We start from the raw sequence: 16,756 nt of genomic DNA on the forward strand, positions 1-16,756 counted from the left end.
GGATTGAACTTTGATCATGACTAGATTAAGCTTGAAACTGAAATGTGTTACTCTCACACACACACACAGATCTGGCAGCAAGTTGAAGGGGGGGGGGGCATTAATGAGTCACTAACTGACCAAACTGCATAATGAGCAATAATGAAGATATCAAAGATGAAAAAGACACTGTCACAGCCAGATAAAGTCAAAGAGCCTGTATTTTACAGGTTCACTAAACAAAACGTTTTTTCAGGCCTTGTCTACAACACTGCGGGTCTTTTTTTTAACAGAAATTTTGCCATTTGTTTAAAAAAAAAAATCCATCCATACATCCATCATTGTACAAAATATGTTTATTTAGACAAGAACGCAAAAACGAATACAAACGCTCAAACAAGCTTGTCAGGCCAGCAGGTGGCGATGAAGGCTTAATCGACGGTCCGTCAAATACCAGAGAAGAACATTGTGAGCATGCTCAGTGAGCTTTGGTCCAAGTGAAATTGGTTGAGGCCGACGCCTGCGAATGCCACTGATGTGGAGCAGTGATGATTGATTTAGTTGCAGACTTAGCGAATCGTAGAGACGGTGGTATATAGCCGCCATTGTTGTTGTTTCTGGTGCATGTTTTTTACACAAAGCAGCATTCGGCATGCGTAGAGTAAACTGTGATGTCATCGTTTCCCAAGAACTCAGTTTTACATGAACACAGAAAGCATTTTGGAAGGTGTTTGTAAAATCGTTGTTTTAGTGACTTAAAAACGCTGTTTGCATGTGAACGAGAGGCTTAAACACAGAGGGAAAAAAACTGTTCTGCAAAACATCTGCATGGCAGGGTGTCAGTAAGAGGAAATGAACTGTTAATTAACAGGTAGATTAAAAGAATGTTTATTTGATATGTTTCTTAAAGCTTGGCAGACACTGTGCTTTTCTTTTCCAATCCTCTAGGTTGTGTTAACTCAAACTGCACGATTTAATCAAATCATTTCAAAGAGAGAAATCCAGCATTTCTCTGTGTAATTCCACTACGAGTGGAAAGTAAAATGCTGTTTTATATCACAGCACAGTCTCGATTAAGACAACAGTTTTAGCCACAACATGTAAACACTGCTACAACCACATTCAAACATGTCAACTACAGTTGATAACAGCTCCTTTAATAGCAGCCCTGTAAGAAAGTGAAGTGTGGAACTTCTTAAAGTGCAAGATGGCCGACTTTCTGAATGTCGGACCTGAACAGATCGCACAAGAGACAGTTCATTGATCGTTTGGATCATTAATCAGGTGTCGTGACCGCCCTCAAACTGCATGTCGAACTGCGATTGATCTGAAAGATATTCAACTAGATTTTTAAATTAAACTCAGGCTTTATCCATACACTGTCTGCCCATTTTAAGACATGTTCAGACCAGTCCTCTTTCACTCAAACTGAGAATTGATTATGCCCCAGAAGAACAGCACTTTGCACAAACATCACTTTCTGGATGGTTGATCCTCTTCACTCGGCTTTCATGAGCAGTTTGGGCTTCAAAACTCCAGACGTCGTACGAGACAACATGCCACAGAATTCAATTTACAGGGACTCAACATTGACTTTTCTGTTTCGAGCCAGGAGAAGTTTTCTTTACGTGACCGACTCCCAGATCAAGGCTCCAGCTTTCCAATATCACAGTGAGAGAATATAAATATTCGCTTCATTCCCAATCTACAGAGATCTGTATTACCTCCTCTGCAGCATCAGTCCCTGTTCTTCCAAGCTGAGTTTTCCTTTAAGTCATATCGAGCCAAGTCCTTTGGGAATCAGTCTTTGGTGTCTCTGGATGCCGTAGGAGCGAGAGGAGGACTGGGAGGCAGGAGCAGTGAGGTCGCTGGTACAGAAGGACCCAGCAGGACTGAGGAGTCACTCTCCAGACCACTAGGACTGTTTGAGGCGTTTCCGTGGGGGGCCCAGGAAGGGGCACTGGGCCGAGGCCAGGGAGTGATATGCTTCTGCCACGAGGTGCGGTTGAGAGATCACCATGGACTTCCAGCCTGACGTGTCCATCACATCCGCTGCGTGACTGCGAAAAGACGAGGGCAACGAGAGGAGGTATGAAGTAGAAGAAAGTGACTAAATGTTCAGAGAAAACAAACTTAATGGACAAAGTAACGGCACAAACAACTCAAGAGTTGGAGATTATATGACTCCATCTGGTTGGAGTACAGCTCTGAGACATTAAGGATTTGTCATACCAGCTGGCAGGGCTGTTATTTACTTAATATTTTTAAATATTTAACCCCAGAGGTCATCTTTGAGAGAAAAAAACAAAACGCAAATAAAAAAGGCACCAGTCAAAGACCATAAATATGTGGGCATGTGATGAGCAAGTGTGTTTAGTCACAGTTGTGTCACATCACATCACGTCATTTCTCTTTAGAGCCCTGGTTGAATCTTTTCCTTTATGATGACTATTTGCAACCCCCCATCGCACATTACATATGGTTATGAGCTGTGAACACTTCAACCAAAAGATTATATTCCCTTCACACATTGTTTCATTCTTATAGTTCTTTCGAGTTCAGAGGAGGTAAAAACTCGACAGCATTTTACACAGAAGAAAAGGGAGGAAAACTGCAACAAAAAACAACATATGTTTCTAATGATAATTTTCTTTTTAAGAGTTTTTTTCCCCAGGCTTTTTCTCCCATCTCTCCAACACTGTTAATTACTTCACAGCCCCTTGGATTTTGTTTGCAACCCTTTAGGGGAAACCTAACTGACTTTGAATGAATTTATTTTGTCAGGATTTGTAAACCAGCCTTAACTTTTTTTGATATGGTGGAAATATCATATATTAAGTATTGCAACTAAGATATTTGTACTCTACATATTTCAATATTTCCAGTGGATGATACTTTACATTTCCACTACACTAGATTTCAAATATACTTTTTTATTTTGCTACTTATACTTTTGCTAATTACGATTATTCAAAATATATATACAATATGAAGCTTTATTAAGATTAACGATCAACTACCTACCGCCTAACAACATAAGGCAGTAAAAAATGACATCATCTCTACTGCAAATAGAAATGGATTAGTTTTAGACTGCAACTGTTTCTGCTTTTACAAACAATCGACATTTGAATACTTCAATCTGAACAGCGAGTCCTGGTGTCAGGTAATAAACAGTATTTGAGGTGACTGGAAGCAATAAGCTGGTGATTGTGCAAAAAATCAACACACAAACTACTAATTGCAGATTCTTAATTGACATTTTTTCACGATTCTTTGTAGGTTATGGCCATTTTAAAGCTACAGGACTATTTGGATTACCTGTGTTTGTGGGGAAGTAAAAACTAACGGAAGCCACACAGCCCAAGAAAGTTGGGAAAATCTTGTAATTAATTGCTGAAAAGTTTGACTGGTGGTCATCATCTCAGACACTGTGGCAGTCCTGACCCCCCCAACACCCTGAGGGTGCTGGGCTGCACTATCACGCAATCCACTGTGTGGCCTTTAATGACATTCTCCATGTTTCATTTTGAGTAAATACACAACAGTGTTTGTGTGTTCACATATATTTATGTCTTGGCATGTCTACCAAGGTGTGTTTCTGTGTGTGTGTTTGTGGTCACACGCTCTCCACACAGCAGCTCCAGACCTCCAGCCAACCTCTGACCCTATTCTCTGTGGAGGATGTGAACCCCTGCTTACAGTAATGGCTCGTATGCTGAGGCTGAGGCAGCAGGCCAGCGAAAGGGCATGAGGGGAGCAGCCACAGCAGGAGAGGAAGGAGGAGGGGCGGACGGAGGGAGGAGAGAAGAAGACAGCAGCAGTGACAAAAAAATAAATAAATAAATAGCAAGGGAGGTGAGTAATGAAAGTGCAGAAAGAAGGACAGGAGGGGGCCGAGGGAACAGTGATGTGAAGGTAAATTAAAAAGAGGCCAAACCATGACCTCCAGTCAGCAGATATAATGAGGCAAACTGCTACAATTATCAAATATACTAATTTCAGAAAACCACAGGTTATTTTCCGCTTTAAAAGACCCTTTGCTTCAATTACTCATGTTGCATTCGCACAACTTACCGGGATTTATTCTTCAAATATACTCGAGCCTAAAGATTCATGTTCGGCAAAAAAAAAAGCGTGTTAACTCTTTTCTATAAACAAAGTGGATAAGGAGAGTTTGGAAGGCTTCACTTTCTGCTACACCTCTGGAGGGGATGAATAAAGGAGAGAGAGGTGGGATGAAGAGGACTCCCATTGTCTCGACTAAATGACTGTAAGCTGCTTGTAAAGACTGGTCTGCAAGGAGGTTGAGATGCTACTGGGGGGGGGGGATTATTGGCTCCTCCGTGTCATCTGTTTTCTGTATTCGTCCTCTAAATTGATTTTTGTTTTGTTGCTCTTGTTGCTGTCGATTGTGTCCGCGGGAGGAGGGTTGATAAGGCGTTGCTGGCCAGGAGTCCCCCGTGGCCAATTTCCCCACCACCACAACAACACTCGCAAATTAAACTGTCATAACGCCCATAACCACAATTAATGACAGGGATTAGGGGCAGAAATCTGCATTACTGAACACCTTTAGGTACACATGAGCTCTTGAGCACAGAGCAGGAGAGGGAGAGTAAAAAGGGAGGGGAAGGAAAGAAGAGGGGGAGCGAACAAGAGGAGAGAGGGAGATGGAATCCGTTCGGGAACAAGGCCAGGAGATGGAGTCAAGCTGCAGAGGGAGGACAGACGAATGGACAAAGGGAAGTGAAATGTGTCTGGCTGTGAGACAGAAAATTCAGATAACAGAGGGAAGGTGATGAGCAATTTAGGTAGTGACTGTGAACAAGCTCTTTGTTTCAACTGGGCATTCAAATACGGGATCAATCACCTCTCCGTGGACATAAAAAGGAGTCATGGATGCCAATAGGACTTTTTTTTACCTAAACGGGCTGCCTGCAATGTGATTAACATCGGCAGTTGAGGTTTATTGCTCAATAGCCCAATGTGATCTGGCAGCAAAATGTTCTGATCTTTGGATTCAATTAAACTTCCTCTGGAAACAAAAATTGCTCCCTCTAAATTAATGACGTGCTGTGTGTGAAACAGAAAAAAAAAAAGTGTTTGCATAAGAGTGGAAGTAGTTCGGCAGATGGATGATTTCAGTGCAGACGTGTAACTCGCCAGTTGATGAAGTCCACAGCCTGTGTCTTGAGCTGGTCAGCGCTGTGCAGGTCGGCGAGGATGAGGATCTCTGCGGCGTTCTCCACAGAGAGACTCGTGCACAGAGCGTCCTCGCACATCACCTTCAGCCGCTCCAGAGCATACTGCCGGTGACAGAGAGCGCAAGAGAGGGAGGGGGAACAACAGGTAAACTGAATTACTTAAACAATGCTGCCACTAACAACTGTTGTCGCACTGTGTAATGATACGGAAACACAGAATTGCTCCACTGCAGCAGCAGCAAAACAACGGCTAAATTGAATAAGAAAATATATGACCAAGAGAGGGGAAAGTGACAGTTATGCAGACGGAGTTTCCACTACGTTTGATTACGAAATTGCTGGGAACAATAATCTTCTCTTTTACTCAAGCACACTTCAGGATGAGTTGTAGAGGATCAGCAGAGACTACAGGGGAATCACCACCAGTTTTTCAGTTAAGCAAAGTATTTACCAAAAATAATGACGTGAAAGTGATATTAATTATCTAAATACTAAATACTAGGACTTGTGCGGAGCAGTTTAACCCCCTGAAAACCAACATCCTGCACTTGGCCCCTCACTGACTGCGGGAGATGTATTTTGTTTTGCATGATCCTGTTTAAATCAATAAAATAAAAGAACATAATATCAATAATATTCAAACTTTCTGCAGCTAAAAGCTAAGGCCGCTGTCTTCCATCTCATTAAGTTGTATATGCTCATGATGTCATCATCACCTACGTGCTGATAACAGGCGGTGGCGCCAGGGAGTGGCAGGAGAGGAGCAGAGAAAAATGGGCTTATCTCAAGAAGTTCTTTCTTAATAAAAATGGTACTTTCTTGATTCTTGTTGTTCTGGGTTTGTACCCTCATGGTTGAATGAACTTACTGTCAGTCGCTTTGGATAAAAGCATCAGCTAAATAAAAATGGAATGTAATAAAAGTTTGAATAACTTGTGTTAAGAAAACTTTGTTCAAGTTTCTATATTGAGAAATCACTTGGATCAATACGTTTTTATATGTTTATTAGGCAAAGGTTAATATAATTTCAGTCCTTTTATAATTTATTATTGCTTTATTGACTTGAAGAACCTTTAAGCTTAGGTTGTACAGATTTTAGGGATGAAGCATTTGAAGATATTCCAAGAAGATTTACTTACACAGTAAGCATAAATACCAACGTAGGGAGTGGCGGACTATTTCTATCGCGTTCAAAGGGTTAAGACATGTCACACTTGAAAAAATTGAGAAAATACTTTAATCTGTAACTGCAATAAAATATTATTCATTCAAGAAGGGAGAATATAAGTAATGTGAGGATATATGAATATTTAAAAAAAACGTTAATACATCCGTTTATCAAAGTGCGGATATGGCTGAGGCCCCGATTTAGTTAGAAAACTCCAAGGCAGCAGTTCAGTCTGGACGGGCAGAAACTGAGATGTTTGGAAACGATGATGTTGACGCTTACAATCGCTTGCTGATTGGGTCTTTTGGGTCACGACAGAGCCTTTGCTAATTTGTCAGGCTCCTTTCACATCACCCTCTTCCGGGTAAAAACAACATAAGCCTCAACTCAGGGGCGGCTCCTGGCATAGGCGGTTGCCTAGGGCGCAAATGCAGAGAGGGCGCCACAAGAGGCTTATTTAGCATGACGTGATACATGCAATGTTAACCAGTGCAGTAACGTCACACCATCATCCTCTAACCCCGGGGACACACCGGAGGCAGAAGCGCCGCGAAGAGCCACGAAAAGCTGCCCGCCTCCTTTCCGCACCCAAGTTAATCAATTGGGCTGTTCACACCGGCATCAAAGCGCCGGGAAGCGGCTCGCGATCTGCAGCGATGGTTTCGGGGTCTGTTCTACTTTTTTTCCCGCTTGCCGCGAGCGAATCTGGCAAGAAAACACACTGAAAATCGATATTAAACGATATAAGTGATATATTATATATAATGTAAATGATAAAATATGCATCCCATAATTTGTAGGCTTGCGTAGGTCAGTCATCTCTGAAGACCATCATCATTTACCGGGTGCCAATCTGAAAACTCGCCGAGGGCTGCAACATTGCCAGGGCCGGCCCTGCCTCAACTACAGTGTAGAATGCAATGGATAATCAATTGCAAGCGTTTCTGACCCTGTTGTCTTTGCTAACAGCTGTTGTGCAGTTAAATTCTGCATTTTACGATGAAACAACTGTTTGCATGTATAGGAGACGAGCTATTCTCCAAACATTTCCTGCTTACACCTGCACACGCACGCCCAACGTGAGTGGCCACGAGATTTGTGTTTTCAGGCGTGTGAGTAACGACAGGGATTAAAACTGGTACAAAACGCTTGAAAACCCCATTAATATGAGGGTGACGCTGAATCCCTCGACCACCTCTCTAAAACCAGTGACTCAGCTCCTGAAATTTGATACGAGATGGTTTTTTGTTGTCTTTTGGTCCGTAAATCCTTTGATGAGATTTCTGCTGTAAACATGCTTTAAAAAAACGGGCTCACTTATTAAGTGGATAAATGGCTGCTTCCGTCATAACTGGACTAGACCTGCTGTGAGCAAATAAAAGTTGGAAATACAACTCAAGCAGCGCGTTGCTATTAATAAAACAAGGGCAATGATTTCCATGAAGACTGGGAAAACAGTGAGAGTACAACCAATAGAAAGAGAAGAGTGGGGGAGTAAAATATGGGTTGCGATGAATAGAGCTTACATGGTAGAATAAAGGATAGATACAAGGTCAGTTCAAGGGTACATACAATGACGGGTTCATTGTAAATGAGTGCATATACTGTATATACCTCCCACAACATGTTTGGATGAGATTCTAAACGTGTTAGTGTTCGGGAACTAAACATTTAATGTCTGTTTTAGTGGACATTATTATGCATACTGTCTTGTGAGTAAATATACACAGAAACAGGTGCACGCACGTCCACACGCAAACAGGCTCTCTGTACCTTGTCAGCTGCAGCCAGCAGGTCATCAGCCATCTTGTCCAGGTTGGGGGCCTTGCCTGTGTAGATGAAGCACATCATCTCTTTGAAGACATCTGGCTCCACGTCATTTATCTCCACACGGTTCTGAACGGGAGTACAGGACAGGAGAGAATACACAGAGGGTTTAACAAAATAAAAGGCGAGGGAGGAAAAAGATGCTTTGACAATCCTTCAAAACCACACGCGGCGGCGGCTGAGTGTTTTTTATTTTATGTCGAGTGTCCCCAAAAACCTGAAAATCTGAATTAAACTCACTCACCTTGTTCTGCACACGCGCACACAGGGACAGTCAGCCATGCAGTGATTCAAAACAAGTTTCAAATAAGAAGAAGAAAAAAAACTTAAAGGATTCTCTGAACAGTCTGAACACGTTTCAGTAAAACTCCATTCTAGTACATTTATTTAACTCTTTTCAGCTGATTCCTGAAAATTAATCCCAAGCATTCATTCCTTGACAGTGCCTGCAGCCAGCGGAGCGGCTTTATCGCTCACTGGCACAGTGACGGTAACCCGAACCTTTCCCTCTGCACAGAGAGGCAGAACAAAGCAGTAAACCAATTATAACTGTGCTTTATCGTCACCACGGTGACCAGAGGCGTTTTAGCGGGGTCAGGTTGGGTGTACCAACAGCTTAGTGCATTTGTGACAACTCTGACCACTCGACAGCAACATAAAGACACAGAGGAATAATGGAGGGAGAGCCTGAATGCAAGGGGTCTGCTTTTACATGGAACTCCGAACACACACAAACATATGTGAGCACGCATTACACGAATCTTCTGCTTCATTATGAACATATTGTTTTTTAAATTAACTACGGGCTCTTCCTTGAGAAGTAATTTTCTTCATCACAGACACCACATTTGATATTGTGAAAACAATCCAGTAATAAAGATGGGGGGGGGGTTCACGTACAGATGATATAAACCTGACTCATTTGCGCTGCTAATTTTGCGACGGCAGCGTGTTGGAGGGATAATGAAATAATAAAAAGAGAAAAAAAGCACAGAGCAACCACAGCCGAGGTCACATGAGAAAAACCTAACAGGACTTGTTTCACTACTGCGAAGGCGAGCTTTCAACGGTATCTCGTAAATAGACATCACTCATACAGTTACAGTATCTGAAGCCTATTCACAGAGCAGTCATCTATTAGCAAGCTTCTATCTGAGCTCATTTGTCTCTCTTCTATGCAGATGGGGCTGCACGGACACTATAAAAGCATCATCACTGCTGCAGAAGAGTGTTAACCCATCTATCTGTTTTCTGTAAATCGTACAGGGACATGGCCCACCCTCTCTCCCGCGTTCTGATGAAGACGCCCACTTAAACAGCAATTAAGATGCATTTCCTGGCTCTATGCTTTATAATTTCCCCATTCGAGCCGAGCAGGCATCAATATTCCGCTGACGTGACGGCTAAATCACCACGGTTCAATCTCACCACCTCATATCATATGAGCACAACCAACTGTGGCACGAGGGCTCTCTGCATCACACATGTGCGCGCGCACACACACACACACACACACACACGGGAACAAACAAACATCACAGAAAAGCGTGCACGCACTGCATGCAACGGAAAAAGACAAACATATACACTTTTAATCAATGCATCCATAACATCAACTGCACTCAGGGCAACTAAGAATTTAAATCACAGAGGTTTCAATTTAAGTTACCATAAAACCCTTTCAATGCTACAGTACTTAACAATTACAGCAATGAACTCAGATAATAAAGTGCACACAATGGACGAGATGGTTCTAGCCAGAGCTCTATTAAACTGCACATAAAGTGACAACCAACCACTGCACTGAGAGAATATCTTGTGGTTGCTTTTACTCAAATGTAAGTTTGTACAATTCATATCTTAATGTTTTGCTATTTTTCCAATACTTTTTTCAGACTCTTTTGAGCCACTATATTTAATATAGAGACTGTATTTATCGGCCAATATTATCTATTATCAGAGATACAGTATATTAGCATTAGCAAATAAAGCATGTCAGCCAATGGTCATGCCAGGAAGCGGAACAGTGGAAATCATGTCTTCACAAATTATTGTGTTCCAGACATTTGGTGCTAGTGACCATAGACTGTAAATAAAGATGGAAATAAAACCAAACCATCCCACAGACAGACAGCGCCATGATTCACATTTGGAGCCAGAATCTGCACAGTTGTGGGGGATAAAGCTGCGGTATCAAGGCCCCCCGATACACATGCTCGACCAATCGGGAGTCCATCTTAGCTTTCAATTATGACATTTCACCCTGTTTTAATAGCATCAAATAATGAATTCAAACTAAATTTATCGGAAACATATACAGACATCTGTAAAATAACATCGTATTATATGAGCATAATAAATAATTCAATACATTTTATAGTTAATCGAATAAAAGTACCTTATTTGACGAGTACTTTTACTTTTTCGTTAGATCGATGTCCCATCTGCTAACACGGAGAAGGTGGACTTCATGACATATACTGCAGCCAGCCACCAGGGGCAATCAAAACACCTTGGCTTCAATTCTGGGAAGCTGCTTGTGGTCCATCTTTATTTACAGTCAATGGTCGTGACTATTTGCACGGCTTGTTGCAAAGCTATAGCAGCTGCTGAGCTAACTGCAAACAGGCTAACCAGTTGGGAACAGGCACAAAAGCTCTCTGTTTTCTATTTTAGGTGGTGGGCTATTTACTTCGTTGTGGCATTTAATCCCAGAATTTTATATCGTTTCATTCAGTGAAGTTATGAAATTGGCAAAAAGCAATGTAACAAGTGTAATTCCTAATTTCTTCAATCAAAAAGACGCATTTCGATCTTCTCTTGAATTATAACTGTTTCTAACCCATTCCTCTTCTTACAGAGCAGTTCATACTCGAGAGAAGAGAGTTAAATAATAGTGGATGGTGCAGAGCTGCAAATTGGCTACAACTGCCTCAGCCATTTTGAACTCTCTGCCTCTCTTTTCCCTCAAAGGTCAGAATTTGATTTACAACAACCACACAAGCAAAATCCACAGACTGCAGTGATTCTGTCCAAGAAATTCACTTTAAAAGCTGGTGTGACTTAACTTTGGTGGGGAATGCGGCACAGTAATGCTAATGATATATCGGACACAATTCAACACCTCAGAGAGCACAGACAACCTCATTTTGTGCTGTAAAATGTCCTGCTAGGTGCATGTCACAAAATGTAGGTAATATTTTGGTTACGTGCTTATGATCGAAAACAAATATTGTCTGGGTAATAATTACATTTTTTCTAATGCTGGTAATGGTATTAGTCTCAAATATTTAGTATTGTGCAGCTCCTATGTTGAATCTGAAACTCAGCCCCCAACCCAAATTTCATCCTGGAATCAGAGAAATTACCGAAACTGAGACGGAAGTGTCTCATTTTCAGTGGTGCTGTCTCGTTCTGTCTACAAATAGCACCTTGTGCCTTAAGAACAATTTCAAAGTCCCAGTAATCACATCAAAATTGTGCAGATAGCTGTTGTGAGGACACCAGATAATCGGAGCTGCAGTCAACAAGGCGTGACGGGACACGTGCAGACACTTTTTCAGAGATGAGCACTTCCTGACGCAACAGAGAGAAAGATTCAAATTTAGACGTTTCAACTCGCCACAGAGGAGAAACGGGAACAACAGAGTCAAGTGCTCCACTCACCTTCTTGCTCTCCTCCATCTCGTGTTCAAACATGGCACTGAACACCGGCGAGCGAGCTGAGGCAGAGGGAAACAAAAGACACAGAGAGAGGGGGTTTGTTATTGTGCGCAATGTTGATACACGGCGAGGTCTCTGATATCTGTTAACAGCCTGCCACAGGGCCAGAGCAGAGTGAGGCGGATGATTGACAGCAGTGACAGCAGTAAAAGCATCATGTGGAAAAGGTTGACTGCAGCTCCTTCCTGCTGACAGACTCATGACGACCTCTCAGGTTTGTTTAGCAACTATTTGATGCTGATAGACTTGACTAGACTGGAGCTTGTTTGAAACATTATGCTTTAATTAACGTTTGTCTTCCCTTTTAGAGAACATGGTCAACTGCTGCTATTCAACATAGACTATTCTAACATGGTGGTATAGAGAAGTTATAAGGTTTATTAACTCTGCCATGCAGGAAGTGTGTGTTTTCATCCAAAAACAACAGAATGGATGAAGAAACCTGGTGGAAGGATGTGGTGTGTGTCAGGGAAGAACCCATTAAATTTTGGTGCGGATAGAGCACTTTCATCTTTTCATCGCTTTCTTTGACATTGCGTGTTTTTGCCATTTTCACTCATTTTCCAGGCATATTTAGGGAGCTGATATCTACGAGTTTTTGCAATTTGTTGTGACTTGAGGTCTGTGCTCTACTGAATGCCATTCAATGTTTATGAAATAAATTCACACTTCTCAGGTGATTTTCAATGGGTTTTTATGTCCTTATAAAATCCAAAACTAAATGCTACAGTTACTAAATACTCTTGAGGCACAGACACATCAGATCAACCCATGCTCAAAATGAGAAATAAAATTGTTGACAAAATACGAAAGAGCTGCTGATTATGGACCAAATGTAAAAGAAAATGGTTAAAAAGAATGTTTGCAATGCAGGATGTATTTTTATAATTCCAATTTTCACTCAGATTAAAATTCGTAAAGTAGATTTGACATGTTTTTAATATTCAAAGTAAACAAAGATTCAATTTAACAAAATCAGGACTGAAACAGTGACTCCAAAGTGTTTACAACAGAGACAAATGGATGATTCTGGTATTTGAGTTTCAATACCGAAAAGGTGATGTATAACTTACTGAACTGCTTCACAGTATGTATTCTCTCTAATCATCACCGACGTGACCCCCAGATGAAGAAGTCATGTTTAATCTTAAGCACAGACCGACGATGCTCGGTACCTGATCCAACCACTGGGCTTCAAATAACATAAATCACTTCCACTGCTTGAAATCACTGCTGGATGATAATTCCGCAAGCTGAAAGTAATCACCCCCTCTTGTCTGTGCAGTTCTGCTTCAGGCAACGACACCATATAGTTTCCCTATCATCCTATGATGGTGGTTAGTCTCTGCATCCGCTGAGGCTGAATCTCAGAGATGAGGTTGAGGCTGAAGTTGTTCACCAGCGCAGGAAGAATGTGCCTCTTCAAATGTTAGAGCTTGGCCTTTTACTAAGAATCACATCCCAACCAGTGTCCTCTTCTTTTGGTTCACTTTGTTTGATGATGTGCTCACTGGGTTACACTTTATAATACTGTTTTTTAATATGCGCCTAATTAACTAGTGATTAAAATTTAACAAATGTTTAACACATTATTAAGTATGTGTCAAAGTCAGTGGTATGCTAATTAATTTAAGTGCTTAGTAATCAGTTATTAACTGCGGAGCTAGCTACCAATTTAATTACTCATTTGGAAACAGGGTGTCATCCATCAACTCTGCCCAAGCCACAAATAAGTATTACTAGAGCCTTGGCTGAATGGGAGAAATAGCTGTCCCTAGTCCATTATCACTTTCACCACTGTGGGTCATTTCCTTATCTTTATTCAAGAACGTGGCCTTTCAGTTTGAGACTTATTGATTTCATGTTCAGATTTTCACTTAGAACCCTGTGCTTGCACTCTAAGATACCCTAATTGTGCATAGATTTCCTGTGCTCCAGCTTTAGCTCTTCTCACACTGCTTCAGTGCGCATGGAATTGGAGACTCTAAATCAACCATAAGTGTGAATCTGAGTGTGAATGGTTGTCTCTGTATGTTGTCCCTATACGCTGGCAACCGGTCCAGGGCGTCCGCCTCTCGACCCATTGTCAGGTGGGATAGTCCATCCATCCATTAAAGATAATGGATGGATGGACTAAAACAAACTAACAGGTTGCAGACAATGTGTTTCAGATAAACTGTGGCTCAGGGTCAGAGTAATGTACAAGGAAAGGAAAGAAACAAAAAGATAAAAGTTATACTTCTGTGTGTCCTCAAAACTTTTAAGGAGTCCAAGAAAAGAAAAAAGAACTTTCAGAAATTTTTTTGGTAAGAAAGTTCCTGTTATTTCATGATTGTGTAACAGATTACATATTTGTCAGTGCCAAGGGGATTGGCTAGCAATCAGAAAATTAAAGTCGTAGAACACTTCTCTTCTGCTGAAAAGGTAAATTGTTTTGTCTACAGGGGAGTCAAGGGAAGCGGGCCAGACAACTTGTTTTTTCTTTTGAACAGTTGATTTGTGGAAACAGTTCAATAGTGATGAAGATTGGTTTCAGAAAATAATAACAGCAAACTAAAAAGAGGGAGTTTCACTTCAGGATGTCTACAAGACAATCAGATTGGCTGATTCTTGGTTAACCATGCCAAACAATTGCAAGAAAGTCGGTTCCACCTATTCATCCATCCATTAGCTATAGTGTTTATCCTTTTCACAGGGGGAGCTGGAGCCAATCCCAGCTGACATTGTGCGAGAGGTTTGGCACACCCTGGTCAGGTCGCCAGTATATCACATGGCTGACATATATAGAGCCAAACAACCATTCACACTCACCTTCACACCAACACTCAATTTAGAGTCTCCAATTAAACTATAACCCCAGCCTGCATGTCTTTGAACTTTGGGAGGAAATATGAGTATCGATAGAAATCCCATGCCACACAAAAAGGCAGCGGCTGAACCGGGATTCAAACCAGCAACCTGATGAACATGATGTTGGTATCAATCCTTTCTTTATACATCAGGTAAAGTCAGTAAAAGTTTGTATGATTATTCCTTAATACTTTGATCCTTTAGGCTAGTTTGGACATAGAGTAGAGTGAACATCCCAACTATTTGCACTGAAAACAAACTTAGCCCTGAATGCCCAGGTGGACTATGGGGACAAACTTACAATAAGTCTGTCTGGTGCAGCTCAGTACTGGTGAGCTCATACTGCAGCAACAAAAGGAAGGGGTGGAGGAGCGAGAGAGACAAGCTCCTTTTATACAGCGCTTTCAAGGCGGGAATGTTGCACCTTTATTCTGCCTCGCCGATATGTATAAAAGCTATGATAAAGAATGAGGGGGCATTGTTGTTACGCCTTTAAGCCGGCGGCGGTGTAGGTCACAGAGCCGAACCAACATCTGTGTAGAAACGAGACCGAGCACTGCAGGACATATGCTGTTGTGTTACACATCATGCCTTAGATTACAAAACACTAGTGTGCTATCTCAAATCGAACAGGGGAGCAGCATTATACTGGCTTTGTTTGGTTCAACAAGCGAAAGCGGCATAGTGAGGGGTCTTCTTGATGGCATTCTAGAAGGGTCTCTGTATGAAAGAGGCTACAGAGAGTGAGAGATGGAGAGAGGGTCACAGAAAGTGAAAGAAGGAAAAGAAAGAGAAAGTCGCAGGGAGAGGGAAGTAGACAAAGGAGGTAAGTAGAGCAGAGGAAAAATGAGATGAGAGAATGATAAAGAAGTACAGACTGACAGGAAGACAAATAAAAGGATATGTGAAAACTCAAGAGGAGGTAGGAGAAGGGGAATGGTGAATGGTGGAGGAAAACGGAGGAGAAGAAAGTACAAAAAGGAAGAACATTAAAGTAAAAGGCGAAGGAAAGATATTGAGAAAAGGTATCGTAGAGATACAGGGGAGAAGGTGAGAGACAGAGCGAGGCGCTATGAAGATCACATGGCCAACGTGGAGCCAATTTCAGTTGCTCTCCCTCCTTCGTTTGATCCCTCTCTGTCCGTCTCCACGGCGATTAACGGCCGGGAGAGTTGTCACGGGAACGACCGAGAGGGGGAATAACGAGGAGGAGGGACGTCGTCTGGGCCGAGCAGAGCGAAGTAGAGAGAGAGGGCGGAAGGGACGGGGAGGGGGAGAGAGGGGGGACCCCAAACCACAGCAGCACATAATTAAAATGGCTGCTCACACACACACATTTCAACAAATCCAATAATGAACAGCCTCTCGTTGCCTCCGCAGAGACACACAGTTCACCAGTTTCCTCAAACTTTTCACTATCTGACGCTGGCTGTCATAAAAGTGTCAATATCTGCAACAAATTGTTCAAAATGCATCATTGTTGTTGTTTTGTTTTTCTCTAAGTGTCTACGTATAGCCATGTTTGAACAATATTGATTCCTGAAAGCCACAGATGAAGAAGACAACACGCAGGTGCTGAAGGTGCCAATAGCTGATTCCTGTATGGATATTCAATATATTCAAATTTAACCATCCCTGTGGCAAGCAGTAGTATTCATTAAAATTAATAATTTGTATTAGGATTTCCTCTGGAATTTAATTCACTGCGGAGAAGCATTTGAAATAGCATTTAGACTGAGAATAAAACTTTGAAATGAAACGCGAGATGATAATGACAAACTCCACCATGAATAATTAAAAACTCCACCACGTGTATTAGTTTGGAGGTGATGTAGAGCTAAAACTATTAGGACTATTATTATGTACCTCACAGTGGTGTCATTCATACTTCATGTACATTTACATTTTTATATACCCGACAGCCTGACGACACACAAAACCAATATATATGAATTTAGTACTTCCATTATTACATATATATTCAGAACTTAGTTCTTTTTTA

At 41.6% G+C, this 16,756-nt stretch overlaps 1 protein-coding gene across 2 annotated transcripts in view; it reads right to left on the reverse strand.

Moving 5' to 3' along the window:
• Positions 1 to 317: 317 nt before the first annotated feature.
• Positions 318 to 16,756, reverse strand: part of LOC118123507 (speckle type BTB/POZ protein) — a 97,300-nt gene continuing 80,861 nt past the window's right edge. For both annotated transcript variants that reach the window (XM_035180931.2, XM_035180932.2), the window contains 4 exons: positions 11,848 to 11,903; positions 8,128 to 8,250; positions 5,146 to 5,288; positions 318 to 2,039 (listed from right to left, as the gene is read on the reverse strand). In XM_035180931.2, the coding sequence (XP_035036822.1) occupies positions 1,895 to 2,039; positions 5,146 to 5,288; positions 8,128 to 8,250; positions 11,848 to 11,903 (467 nt within the window). In that variant the 3' untranslated portion in view covers positions 318 to 1,894. The remainder of the gene's footprint in view (positions 2,040 to 5,145; positions 5,289 to 8,127; positions 8,251 to 11,847; positions 11,904 to 16,756) is intronic.

The sequence above is a fragment of the Hippoglossus stenolepis genome, chromosome 16 (genome assembly GCF_022539355.2).
Source record: "Hippoglossus stenolepis isolate QCI-W04-F060 chromosome 16, HSTE1.2, whole genome shotgun sequence".
Taxonomy (NCBI): domain Eukaryota; kingdom Metazoa; phylum Chordata; class Actinopteri; order Pleuronectiformes; family Pleuronectidae; genus Hippoglossus; species Hippoglossus stenolepis.